The sequence below is a fragment of the Budorcas taxicolor genome, chromosome 11 (genome assembly GCF_023091745.1).
Source record: "Budorcas taxicolor isolate Tak-1 chromosome 11, Takin1.1, whole genome shotgun sequence".
In the NCBI taxonomy this organism is placed as follows: domain Eukaryota; kingdom Metazoa; phylum Chordata; class Mammalia; order Artiodactyla; family Bovidae; genus Budorcas; species Budorcas taxicolor.
In genome coordinates this window covers 165931594-165945453 of record NC_068920.1, presented here as the reverse complement: position 1 = coordinate 165945453, position 13860 = coordinate 165931594, and the positions used below count along the sequence as shown (strand labels likewise).

At 49.6% G+C, this 13860-nt stretch overlaps 1 protein-coding gene across 1 annotated transcript in view; it reads right to left on the bottom strand.

Annotated features, from left to right (window-relative positions):
- The window catches only part of CACNA1B (calcium voltage-gated channel subunit alpha1 B), a 204997-nt gene that overhangs the window by 132994 nt on the left and 58143 nt on the right, over nucleotides 1-13860 (bottom strand). Inside the window, exon 7 of the mRNA XM_052647676.1 lies at nucleotides 2407-2510. Within this exon, the coding sequence (XP_052503636.1) occupies nucleotides 2407-2510 (104 nt within the window). The remainder of the gene's footprint in view (nucleotides 1-2406; nucleotides 2511-13860) is intronic.

The following is a 13860-nucleotide window of genomic DNA, read 5'->3' as shown; positions in this document are numbered from 1 at the left end:
CAGGCAAACGCTCCCTGCTCGGGCCCCTGTGGCACACAGGGACAGCTCCCCAGTGCCCCAAGAGGGACTCCACCGCCCCCGGCCTAGAGCAGGTTTGGGCGCACACCCTCTGAGTGCGGGGCCCTGTCCTCTGGACAGAGACGTGCAGAGAGCTCATGGACAAGAACCCTCCAGAGGACTGTCACCTTTCTTCTTCGGCTGGTTCAGACCCTCAGCCATGCCAGAAGTGGGGCAGGGAGGAGCCAGACCAGCTCAGGGCGGCCAGAGACAGGGAGACAGTCAAGCGTTGTGAGGTCCCTCTGCAGCCCGGGGCCCTCAGCACCTGCCACACCTTAGCTGAGCTTCTAGGCTCAAAGGGCCAGAAGGAAGCCCTGCGCACACACACCACACACATACCACATGCGCACACACCTGAGCTCAGGCGCCCAAGTGCAGGCAGGCGTGCTCCCAGGGCAGAAGAGCATGCTGTTCTCCCTCAGGAGCAGCAGCTTCTGGGCTCGACAGAGGGACTCCTCTCACAGCCCTGGCAAGGGAGAGAGCTCGGCTCCGACCAGGATGGACCCCGAGCCTGAGACCACCATCTAGCAGGGCCTGAGCCACCTCAGCCCTGGCCACGAGAGGGGATGGCTCCCTCCTGGACATCTCACCCTGCCCAAGTCCGGACTAAAGAGATGCATGGCCCCTCACGGTCTCCCCACCAGGCCAGCCCCCTTGGCCACACCCGAGTGCAGAGGCCTGAGGGCAGGACGGGGTGAGACCACACTGCCCGGGTGGCCTAAGAGTCATAAGCAGTGGCTGACCCAGCCGCCGGGCACCCAGTGCTTGGGGACGGCTGTGAGCCTCCCCTCCCCAGGCTTCTGCCCCTCCAGGAGGAAGGCTGTGAGCGGAGCGACCCATTCTGCTTCTCCGGGTGCTGGGAAGGTGAGAGCCCAAGGCATGGACAGGAGTGAGGCTGAACCACCTCCAAGCTGGCCCCTCCAGCAGCCCTCGTCCAGCCGAGGCAGAGTCACACGTGTGGTGATCACCAGCCTAGGCGGTCGTGCGGTCTCCCGCCTTTCTGGGGCTGGAGGAGAACCCTGGGCCCAGCTGAGACCGGTTGGGAAACCAGCACCTGCAGGTGGGGGAAGGGCTGAGAGACACCAAGTCCGCAGGCCTCCCCCAGGCTCCACGGGCTACCCCGATCCTCCTCCCGTGCTCCAGAGCATCCCTGAGCAGGGCCCACGCGTGCCCTGCCAGCCTCCCCACCTCCTCACAAGCCTGGCGGCTCCAGCCCTGAGCTCCCTGCATCGCAGGCCCCACGCTCTCTGCACCTCCACTCCAGCAGTTCTCTGCCTGCATGACCCTCCTTGCCAAGCTGGTCCCCCTGCGTCTCAGTGGAGCTGCCCCTTCCCCAGACCCTCCTCTGGGCCCAGGCCTCCCGTGGCTTCCCCATCCCAGCTCAGACTGCAGCCTCCACCTGACAGGGAGCTCCCAGCATCCCCGGGGCTGCCCCGGGCGGAGAGGCTCGGAAAGACACGCTAGTGACAATCAGAGCCTCACAGGAGGGAGCGAGGCAGGGGCACACGTCAGAGCCGAGCAGAGCGCTGGCCCAGACACTGCCCTTTCGGTGGCGGCACCTGCTCAGACAAGAGGACAGCTGCCCGCTGGGTCCCCCAGGCTCTCCCCAGCCTACCTCATGCCAGGGGAATGGCAACACTCCCCCCCAGCTTTACAGGGATCTGATGCCCAGGTGGGGCAGGGTGGCACGGCCAAGCCAGACGCCCTCTAGCTCTGTCCACACAGCCTCCCCAGCCCCGGAGGATGGTGGGAGCCCCAGACACCAGCCCCGGTGGTTTCCTGAAGCCAGCAGCGCTTCTCCAGCCTCAGCCGCATGTAGGCCAGGAGGGCGCGGTGGGCCGCAGGTTGCTGCACCTCTCTCCCCTGGAGGGTCAGGGCCTTTCTCCAGGAGGGTCAGGGCCTTTCTCCAGGAGGGAACCTTGCCCTGCGCCCTCGCTTGTCCTCTCCGTGAGGTCAGCAGGGACAGGTGCCCAGAGAGGAGGGTAAGCCGGGGTCAGGGCTGGGGCGCAGGCCCGGGGCCGCCGCATTCCTTCTCCAGTGTTGCGGCCGAAGGCTCTCTGGCCCCTGGGGCTGCTCCTGCAGAAGCCCCCCCACGAATCCAGGTAAGAGGCAGCGGCAGCCCCTCCCGACTCAGAGGCCGGGGCGAAGGCCAAGAGCTAGAGGCGAGGAGGCCAGGGGGGAGGTCCGATGGCAGCCCAAGGGCAGGCTCGCTAGAGCTCAGGGCTCTAGGGACAGCCAACCAGGGCCAGGCCGGGCCCCGCCTCCCCCACACCACCCAGGCCGCGTCCAGTCCCACCACCCAGCCCTGGCCTGCAAGCACAGAGGCGCACGCAGCGGCGAGGCCCTTACCCTGAGAGCACGCCCAGCACCAGGTTGAGCATGAAGAAGGAGCCGATGATAATCAGGGGCAGAAAGTAGAGCCAGTTCCAGGTGTTGCCGGCCGCGTCGTTGGTCTGGAAGCAAGAGCAGATGAGCAGCACGGTGGGCAGGACAGCGCCCCGGCTTCTCGGCACCAGCAGAGTCAGGCACGGTGGGGCCAGACAGGAAACCCAGACTACACCTGCCTGCCCTTGCCCCCTCTAGGACGGGGGCCCCCAAAGGACCAAGGAGCTTTGTACTCCTGACCTGTCCAGCAGCACCAAGAAGCTAAGGGCTTCACCCCCCGGGGGCCCCACCTGGACACCTCCCCTCCGCCTCCCAGGCTGCTGGACACACCTGGCAGCTTCAGAGACAATCCTCCTTTGTGAAGCCCAGGGACCCCCAGGTCCAAGTCCGATCTGTCTCCTGCCACACCCACAGTACAGCGCACGGAGCCTGGGCCACAGCCCGGCAACAAGCAGGCAACTCGCTGCTGTTGCGCCCAGGGAGGAGCTGAGCCTGACAGAACCCCGCTCTCGGGCCGGGTCTAAACAACTCGACGCAGGGGGGCTCCCCCCAAGCATTCTGGCTTTTAGAGCACGGCCCACAAAGGGATAAGGCTCTCTCCATCCAATTCTTTTCCACTGTTGTTTTGCTTTCAGGGGCCTGAGGGAGACCTCTTTCTCCACACGAATCTGCTGCTAGAAGTGAGCCAAGGGGGTGGGCAATGTGGGCAGGCAACCACCGGGCCCCCTGCCCCTCCGCTCAGAGGCAGCTCACGAGCCAAGGGCCAGGCCTGAGCAGGACAGGGGCAGTGGGCGTCCTGGCCCTGTCCGGAGGCTGGGCTGGCGTCCAGGTGCTGCTGCTAGGACCACTGTCCTCCAGTGTCCCCAGCCTGGGCAGAACTGCAGACTCCACCCCTGCAAGTCCTGAGCCCCCCTGCCCGCCCGCCGCCTGTGGCTTCTGATTCCTGGACGCTGACTCCAGGCTGGCCGCCAAGGACCCCGGGCCTTGACCAGAAGGGACGCTCAGATATCTGACTTTGCTCGCTACCCCTGTTCGCTGACCAACCTCTGCCAGCTCCAGACAGAGCCCAACCTAAGGGCTACAATGACCGCCAACGCTGCCAGCCTCCCTGAAGGGCACCCTCAGAACCAGCTTCCTTCTAGGGAGAGGAGAAATGTGCTGCCGCCTCAGCTCCTCCCACCCACTCGGTCAGGGGTTTGGCTCCACGATGTCCCACTAATGGACCATTTCCACCGGTAGCCAAAGTACCCTATTCTCATCTCAAGAAACGAACAAGGACTTGCACTTCCGGGAAGATGAAGCAGACATTCTCTTCCCTGTTTCTCCCACTGAGCACGCTTAACAACCTGAACATTATATCTAGAGCAAATATACATTTCACGGAGGACTCTAGAAAGGGGAGAAGAGAAGGCAGATCGGCTGGGACCTCTGGACACACGATGGGTTCCCTGTGTTTCTGTCTTCTTTTTCCCTCATATACCCCAGACCTGGGGCTCTTAAAACCTACAAGCTGGAAATGCCAACAGACACAGACAGTAAACACAGCAGCAAAGCCAGGAGGCGCCCTCCCTCTCCCTCCCTCTCCCTCTGCCTCCCCCCCCGCCCCCCGTCTCTCCCCCCCACTCCCTCTCCCTCTCTCTCCCTCTCTCTCTCTCTCACCAAAGGGCCAGGAAGGGGGCCAGCTAGTAAGACAGGCAATGACTGCACTATTCCAGCCAAACAGGGCAGGAAAAACATGATGCCACCTCCACCCTGGTCAGCAAAGACCCAGGAGGAGCTAGACAACACCCTCCCCAGACTGTAACAAGGTAACCAACCTCCCAACACCCTTAAACCACCGACATTTCAGAGAAAGACAAGCAGGGAGGTGGACATCCTCCCACGGCCCCCTCCCCACCCCACCTCTGTGATATCAGTCGGGGCCACACAAAGAGCCCGCACGTCCGCCCCCAGGCGGCAGTGGCAAGGCATACTACCCGCTCCCTACTGAGGCGCTGCTGCCAGAGTGGCCCTAGGGGCAAGTCAGCCTTCCACCATCACCCAGTAATGAGGCCACACACGGCCCCCCACCCGGCACGTAATGTGCACGGACCATGCGGAGAGCAGAGACGAGGCGCGCCTAACCCTCCCAACCAGGGAAGCACCCCAGAGGCACGCTGGGAGGCAGAATTCCCACTCCACCGGCAGAATGAAAAGCACCCACACAACGTGTCAGTGGAGGCCAGGTGGGGAAACCAGGCTTCTACGCCCACCTTGCAGTAGCAAGGCAGCAACCCCTGCTTCTCTTGGCAGAAGTCAGAGAAAGTCAGATAAAACAGAGGGTTTAATAAGATCCAGGGTCTGAGAATATAATGCCAAAAATGCTCAGCTTTCAATTGACACTCATTTACCAAAACAAGAACCAGGAAGAGCACAAACTGAATTAAAAAAAAAAAAATAGATGCTGTGAAATAAAGAATAAAAAGCAAACAAAAGAATTAGATGCTGTGATGGCTAATTTTATGTGTCAACTTGACTGGGCCATGGGGTGCCCAGATGTCTAGCCAAACATTCTAGATGGTTCTCCAAGTGTGCTTCTGGATGAAATTAACATTTTAATTAATAAAGCAGATAGTTCTCCATAATGTGGTGGGCCTCATCCAATCAATTCAAGGACATAATAAAACAAAAAACTGACCCTCTTTGAAGTAAGAGAGGATTCTCCGAAGAGGACGCAGACTTCATCTGCACCATTGGCACTACCGGGCCTCCAGCTGGTTGCAAACTGGAGCTGCACCACCGGCTCCACTGGGGCGGGAGCCTGCCAGCCTAAACTTACTGCACACTTGCACCTGAGAGCCTTCATAATCACATGGGCCAGTTCCTAATAATAGAGATCTTTCTCTGTGTCTCACACACACACACACACACACACACACGTCTTGTTTGCTTTATCTCTCTGGAGAACCCCCAGAGATCACCAACACTAAGATGACAGAGATGACAGATGTATCTGACAAAGATTTTAAAGCAGCCATCGTAAAAATATTTCAAAGGGTGATTGTATGCACATTTGAAACACATATAAAAAGTAGAAAGTATCAACAAAGAAATAGTATCATCAAATAAATAAAAGGTACAATGAAGAATCAAATGGAGAATTTAGAACTGAAAAATACAAAAATCACAATTAAAATCTCAGTGGAAAAGCACAACAATGCAGACAACAAAGGAAAGACTCAATAGACGGTAAAAGAGAAGAAGAGCAATTACTCAATATAAAGAGAGAGACAGACTTTAAAAATCAAATAAGAAAGAGCAGAGCCTCAAGAACCTGTGGGTCAATGAGAAAACATCTGACAGTCACAGGTCACAGCAGCTCACAGGTCACAGGTCACAGGTCACAGCAGCTCACAGGTCACAGTAGCTCACAGGTCACAGCAGCCGAGCACGGGAGAGAGGGGAGAAAGCCGAACAGTACTCAAAGAAATAATGGCTGACAAACCCCCACATTTGGCAAGGGACATCAACCTATAGAGTCAAGAAGCTGAGTGAATACCAAACAGAATAAACTGAAAGAAATCCACACGATATTTCATTGTCAAATCAAGAAAAACTAAGCACAGATTAAAAATCTTCAAGGTGGCCAGAGCAAAACGGCCCCTTGCTTATGGAGGGACACAATTCAAAAGATTTCTCCTCACTAACCATTGAGGCCAGAATGAAGTGGCACACTCCTTTCCAGGTGCTCAGAGAAAGAAACCGTCAACCAACACCTGCACCCATCAAATATATCCTTCAGGAATGAAAGGAACATCAAGACGTTCTCTTAATAGAAGCAGGGTAACTGGGAGAATTTGTCGCCAGCATATCTACCCTAGATATGAGAATGACTAATGAAAATCTCCAAGCAGAAAGGAATGATTTAAAAAGGAAATCCTGACCACTAAGGAAGAAGCAGAGACAACGAAAAGAGTGAAAATAAGGGTGGGGGTGGTGGTGGTTTAGTCGCTAAGTCAGGTCCAACTCTTGCAATTCCATGGACAAATGAGCCTGGCAGGCAGGCTACAGTCCATGAGAGTCTCCAGGCAAGAACCCTGGAATGGATTGCCATTTGCTTCTCCAGGGGATCCTCCCAACCCAGGAATGGAACCTGGGTCTCCTGCACTGTAGGCGGATTCTTTACCAACTGAGCTACAAGGGAAGCCCAAAAATAAAGTTAGATGGATTTTATTCCTCCTTTTGAGTTTCCTTAATTATGTTTTCACAGTGGAAACAAAAATTGTAACACACTATGATATGGTTATAAATATACACAGAGGAAATGTTTAAGATAATTGTATTATAAATAGGGGAGGATAAAGAAATTTAAAGAAGGGTATATATGTGACTTGAAATGACACTATTATGACACCAGTAGATTAGAATAAGATATCAGTTCAGTGCAGTTCAGTCGCTCAGTCGTGTCCGACTCTTTACGACCCCATGAATTGCAGCACACCAGGCCTCCCTGTCCATCACCAACTCCTGGAGTTCACCCAAACTCACGTCCATCAAGTCGGTGATGCCATCCAGCCATCTCATCCTCTGTTGTCCCCTTCTCCTCCTGCCCTCAATCCCTCCCAGCATCACAGTCTTTTCCAATGAGTCAACTCTTCACATGAGGTGGCCAAAGTATTGGAGTTTCAGCTTTAGCATCAGTCCTTCCAAAGAACACCCAGGACTGATCTCCTTTAGGATGGACTGGTTGGATCTCCTTGCAGTTCAAGGGACTCTACAGAGTCTTCTCCAACACCACAGTTCAAAAGCATCAATTCTTCGGTGCTCAGCTTTCTTCACAGTCCAACTCTCACATCCATACATGACCACTGGAAAAACCATAGCCTTGACTAGACCGACCTTTGTTGGCAAAGGAATGTCTCTGCTTTTTAATATGCTATCTAGGTTGGTCACAACTTTCCTTCCAAGAAGCAAGCGTCTTTTAATTTCATGGCTGCAATCACCATCTGCAGTGATTTTGGAGCCCAAAAAAATAAAGTCTGACACTGTTTCCACTGTTTCCCCATCTATTTCCCAAGAAGTGATGGGACCAGATGCCATGATCTTCGTTTTCTGAATGTTGAGCTTTAAGCCAACTTTTTCACTCTCCTCTTTCACTTTGATCAAGAGGCTCTTCAGTTCCTCTTCACTTTCTGCCATAAGGGTGGTATCATTGGGATATCTGAGGTTATTGATATTTCTCCCGGCAATCTTGATTCCAGCTTGTGCTTCTTCCAGCCTAGCATTTCTCATGATGTACTCTGCATAGAAGTTAAATAAGCAGGGTGACAATATACAGCCTTGATGTACTCCTTTTCCTATTTGGAACCAGTCTGTTGTTCCATGTCCAGTTCTAACTGTTGCTTCCTGACCTGCATACAGATTTCTCAAGAAGCAGGTCAGGTGGTCTGGTATTCCCATCTTTTTCAGAATTTTCCATAGTTTATTGTGATCCACACAGTCAAGGCTTTGGCATAGTCAATAAAGCAGAAGTAGATGTTTTTCTGGAACTCTCTCGCTTTTTCCATGATCCAGCAGATGTTGGCAATTTGATCTCTGGTTCCTCTGCCTTTTCTAAAACCAGCTTGAACATCTGGAAGTTCACGGTTTACGTATTGCTGAAGCCTGGCTTGGAGAATTTTGAGCATTACTTTACTAGCCTCTGAGATGAGTGCAAATGTGCGGTAGTTTGAGCATTCTTTGGCATTGCCTTTCTTTGGAACTGGAATGAAAACTGACCTTTTCCAGGTCTGTGGCCACTGCTGAGTTTTCCAAATTTGCTGGCATATTGAGTGCAGCACTTTCACAACATCATCTTTCAGGATTTGAAACAGCTCAACTGGAATTCCATCACCTCCACTGGCTTTGTTCATAGTGATGCTTTCTAAGGCCCACCTGACTTCACATTCCAGGATGTCTGGCTCTAGGTGAGTGATCACACCATCGTGATTATCTGGGTCGTGAAGATCTTTTCTGTACAGTTCTTCTGTGTATTCTTCCCACCTCTTCTTAATATCCTCTGCTTCTGTTAGGTCCATACCGTTTCTGTCCTTTATTGAGCCCATCTTTGCATGAAATGTTCCCTTGGTATCTCTAATTTCCTTGAAGAGATCTCTAGTCCTTCCCATTCTGTTGTTTTCCTCTATTTCTTTGCATTGATCGCTGAGGAAGGCTTTCTTATCTCTCCTTGCTATTCTTTGGAACTCTGCATTCAGACGCTTATATCTTTCCTTTTCTCCTTTGCTTTTCACTTTTCTTCTTTTCACAGCTATTTGTAGGCCTCCCCAGACAGCCATTGTGCCTTTTGCATTTCTTTCCCATGGGGATGGTCTTGATCCCTGTCTCCTGTACAATGTCGCAAACCTCCGTCCATAGTTCATCAGGCACTCTGTCTATCATAGAATAAGATATACAGCAACTAATAAAAGAGCAGAGATGCACTTAAAGACAGCTGCTGCTGCTGAGTCGCTTCAGGCGTGCCCGACTCTGTGCGACCCCATAGACGGCAGCCCACCAGGCTCCCCCGTCCCTGGGATTCTCCAGGCAAGAACACTGGAGTGGGCTGCCATTTCCTTCTCCAATGCGTGAAAAAGTGATGTTGCTCAGTCGTATCTGACTCTTAGCGACCCCATGGACTGCAGCCCACCAGGCTCCTCTGTCCATGGGATCTTCCAGGCAGGAGTAAAAACAGCTAGGTAAATGAAAATGAAATTTTTTTTCCAAGAAGGCATGAAAAAGAAAACAAACAAAAAGCTAAAACAAACAGCAAATAAAAAATAAATAAACAAAATGGCAGATGTGAGCTTTAACATATCAATAATTACATTATGTGTTAATGCTTTGCATAAATGAATTAAAAGACAAAGAGTAGCTGCTGAATTTAAAACCATGACCCAACGTTGTTTCGTCTACAAGAAACTCATTTCAAATATAACAATTTAGGCAGGTAGCTCAGCTGGTAAAGAATCCACCTGCAAGGCAGGAGACCCCGGTTCGATTCCTGGGTCCAGAAGATCCTCTGGAGAAGAGATAGGCTATCCACTCCAGGGTTCTTGGGCTTCCCTGGTGGCTCGGATGGTAAAGAACCCGCCCACAATGCGGGAGAGCAAACCTGGGTTCGATCCCTGGGTTGGAAAGATCCCCTGGAGAAGGGAATAGCTACCCACTCCAGTATTCTGGCCTGGAGAATTCCATGGACAGAGGAGCCTGGCAGGCTACAGTCCACGGGGTTGCAAAGAGGTGGACGTGACTGAGCGACTTTCATGTGATAGATAGGCAGGTTGAAAGTGAAATATGGAAAAAGAAACATCATATAAACATGTGTCAAATGGAAACTGTAGTAGCTATATTAAATTAGATAAAGGAGACATTAGAACCAAAAAATGTCTCCAGAGACACAGGAACATATACAGGTTTCCCCACAATCTGAAAGCAGTGCATTCCTATGAGTCTTTCTAAGCCACAATGGTGTAAAGCAAAGAAATAATCAATCACCACAGGATACCATGTGCTAACAGATACAGAAAATAAACTGAGATAAAGCACAGATGCTCCCAGACACAGCAAAGTTATGGCCTGTCTGGTGCTGAGATGCTAGTGGAGTACCCAGGGATGAGCTTGGCAGTGCCACTCTTGCTGCTTGGGGGGCACACTGCCACTGTGATAGCTTGCTCCAAAACAAACACTGAATACTATTTTCTCTTTTCACCTTGTTTCACAAAAGCATAAATCCTCCACGGGTTTCTTTCGGTTAGTGGGAAAAAGCACTAATGTACGTCTTTCATAAAACTGAAGTGGCATCAAGAGAACTTTCAAAAATTGGGGGATATATTATAATGATAAAACGGTCAGTTCATCAAGAAGACATTTAGAGATTCTAAATGTGTAGATGCCTAACAAATGAACTGTAACACGCGTGAAGCGAACGCTGACAGAACTGAAAGGAGAAACGGCAAGCGCACAGTCACAGTTGGAAACTCCAACACCTCTCTCTCAGAAATTGAGAAGGCAGCCAGACAGGGGGTCAGCAAGGGTGTGAGAGAACTCACCATCAACCAACAGGATTTAGTTGACAGTTGTACACACAGCTCACAACAACAGGTTACAAACACTCTCCTCAAGTGTGCCCGACACTTACGCGAAGACAGACCATATCCTGAGCCATAAGGAAGTCTCAATAACCCTAAAAGAACTGAAAAGGTCTTCCAATTTAGCATGTTCCCTAACCCTAATAAAATCAAACAAGAGACAAGTGACAGAAATATGATAGGAGACCCTCCAAACACATTCTAAACAATGTGCGTATCAAAGGGGGTTCTCCAGGGAGTTCTAAAACCCTGAACTGAAGGAAAATGAAAATGTGAGCCATCAAATCTGAATGACATGGCTAAAGCAACTGTAGGAAGGGATTTGTGTTACTAAGCACTTTACAAAAGAAGGAAAAGTCTCAAACCAATAATCTAAGCTTCTACCTGAAGCATTTAGAAAAGGAAGTGCAAAACAAACTCAAACCAAGTAGAAGAAAGTAAACAACAAAGATAAAAACAGAGATCAACAAAGTTAAAAATACAAACAATAGAGAAAATCAATTTTTGAAAAAGTTTGCTCTTGGAAAACACAGTAAAATTGACATACCTCTGGCAATACTGAGCAAGAAAAAGAGAAGACATAAATTATCAATATCAATAATGAAACAGGGTACCACACGACTGACCCAAGAAACATTAAAAGGGTAATTAAGGAACACTGCAGACAACTCTAAATGCATTAGACGACATGGATGAAATAGATTAATTTTTCTAAAAACACAAATTACTACAACTCACCCAGTATAAATATAGTCCAATAACTATTAAGGAAAGTGATATCGTGATTTTAAAACTTCCCCTACAAAAGGACAGACATATTGATCAATGAAATAGAACTGACGATCTAGAAATAAACTCATATTTATGATGCAAAATTTCTTAAAATAAATATGCCAAGGCAATTCAGTGGGGAAAGTACACTCTTTCCAACAAAGGGTGCTGAGACAAGTGGCTATCCACAGACAAAAAAATTAAATTGGACCCTACCACACATCAAAAATGAAGTCCAAATGGATCATAGACCTAAATATATGAGCCAAAACTATAAAACACAGAAGTAAATTTTCATCACTTTGGATCAGGTAAAGGATTCTTAGATATGACACCAAAAGTGGAAAGAAAAACCGGAAAATTGGACTTCATCAAAATAAAAATCTTTTTTACTTCAAATAACACCATCAGAATAGTGACAAGATACCTCACGGAGTGTGAGAAAATATTCTCAAATCATCTGAAATATCTGGTAAGGGTCCAGTGTTCATAATGTATAAAGAAATCTTACAGGTCAATAATAAAATGACAAATAACCTAATCTTTAACTGAGCAAAGGATCTGAATACATATTCATCTAAAGAAGATAGAAAATGGTAGATGGCCACATAAGAGATGCTCAGCATCATGAGTCACTCGGTTCAGCTCAGCTCAGCTCAGTCCAGTCCAGTCGCTCAGTCGTGTCCGACTCTCTGCGACCCCATGAACCCCAGCACGCCAGGCCTCCCTGTCCATCACCAACTCCCGGAGTTCACTCAGACTCACGTCCATCGAGTCCGTGATGCCATCCAGCCATCTCATCCTCTGTCATCCCCTTGTCCTCCTGCCCCCAATCCCTCCCAGCATCAGAGTCTTTTCCAATGAGTCAACTCTTCGCATGAGGTGGCCAAAGTACTGGAGCTTCAGCTTTAGCATCATTCCTTCCAACGAACACCCAGGACTGATCTCCTTTAGGATGGACTGGTTGGATCTCCTTGTAGTCCAAGGGACTCTCAAGACTCTTCTCCAACACCACAGTTCAAAAGCATCAATCCTTTGGCGCTCACCCTTCTTCACAGTCCAACTCTCACATCCATACATGACCACAGGCAAAACCATAGCCTTGACTAGACGGACCTTAGTTGGCAAAGTAATGTCTCTGCTTTTCAATATACTGTCTAGGTTGGTCATAACTTTTCTTCCAAGGAGTAAGCGTCTTTTAATTTCATGGCTGCAGTCACCATCTGCAGTGATTTTGGAGCCCAAAAAATACAGTCTGACAATGTTTCCACTGTTTCCCCATCTATTTCCCATGGAAAATACAAATCAAAGCTAAAATGAAACCACTTCACTTCATGGTTGACTGGTTAAATTTAAAAATGAATTTTACTAGGATGATTAAAATTAAAAAGACAGACAAGTGTTGGTGACGTGTATGGGTATGCTCAGTCACTCTGTCACGTCTGACTCTTTGCAGCTCCGTGAACTACAGCCCACCAGGCTCCTCTGCCCCTGGGACTTTCCAGGCAAGGACACTGGAGTGGGGTGTCATTTCCTGCTCCAAGGGATCTTCCCAACCCAGGGATCGAACGCTCACCTTCTGCACTGACAGGCGGGTCCTTCACTACTAGTGCCACCTGGGAAGCCCAAGGGCTGGTGAGGATGTAGACAGTTAGGAACATTGGTACACTCCTGGTGGGGTGTAAAATGTTGCAACCACTTTGGAAACCAATTTGGCAGTTCTTCAAAAGGTTAAACACAGAGTTACCATATGACCCAGAAATTTCACTCCTAGGCGCACATCTAAGAGAAATGAGAACATAGTCCACACAAAGTTCATGCACAAATGTCCACAGCAGCATCATTCACGATGTAAACCAGTGGAGACAGCCCAAAAATGTCCACCTGATGAAATACAGACAGAAGTGGGTGCACCCACACAACGGAACCACCTTTGATAATAAAGCAATGAAATCCTGATACTTGCATAACATGGAGGGGCCCTAAAAACACAAACTCCCACATCTTGTAGGGGTCCATTTGGATGAAATGTCTGGAATAGACTAATATAAGGAGACAGAATATATTAGTCTTTGCCAGAGGCTAGGGGAATGGAGGAATGGGAAGTGACTACTAATAGATACAGGGTTTCGTTTTTAGTTGATGAAAATCTTCAAAAAGTAGTTCAGCTGGGTGCAGCTGAGCTACTTCAAATCCTAAAAGGTGATGCTGTGAAAGTGCTGCACTCAATATGCCGGCAAATTTGGGAAACTCAGCAGAGGCCACAGGACTGGGAAAGGTCAGTTTTCATTCCAATCCCAAAGAAGGGCAATGCCAAAGAATGCTCAAACTACCGCACAGTTGCACTCTTTTCACACGCTAGATTATGCTCAAAATTCTCCAAGCCAGGCTTCAGCCAACAAAGGTGTTGTGTTTGTTTGTTTGTTTGTTTGTTTGCCAACAAAGGTCCATCTAGTCAAAGCTGTGGTTTTTCCAGTAGTCGTGTATGAACATGAGAGTTGGACCATAAAGAAAGCTGAGCACCAAAGAACTGATGCTTTTG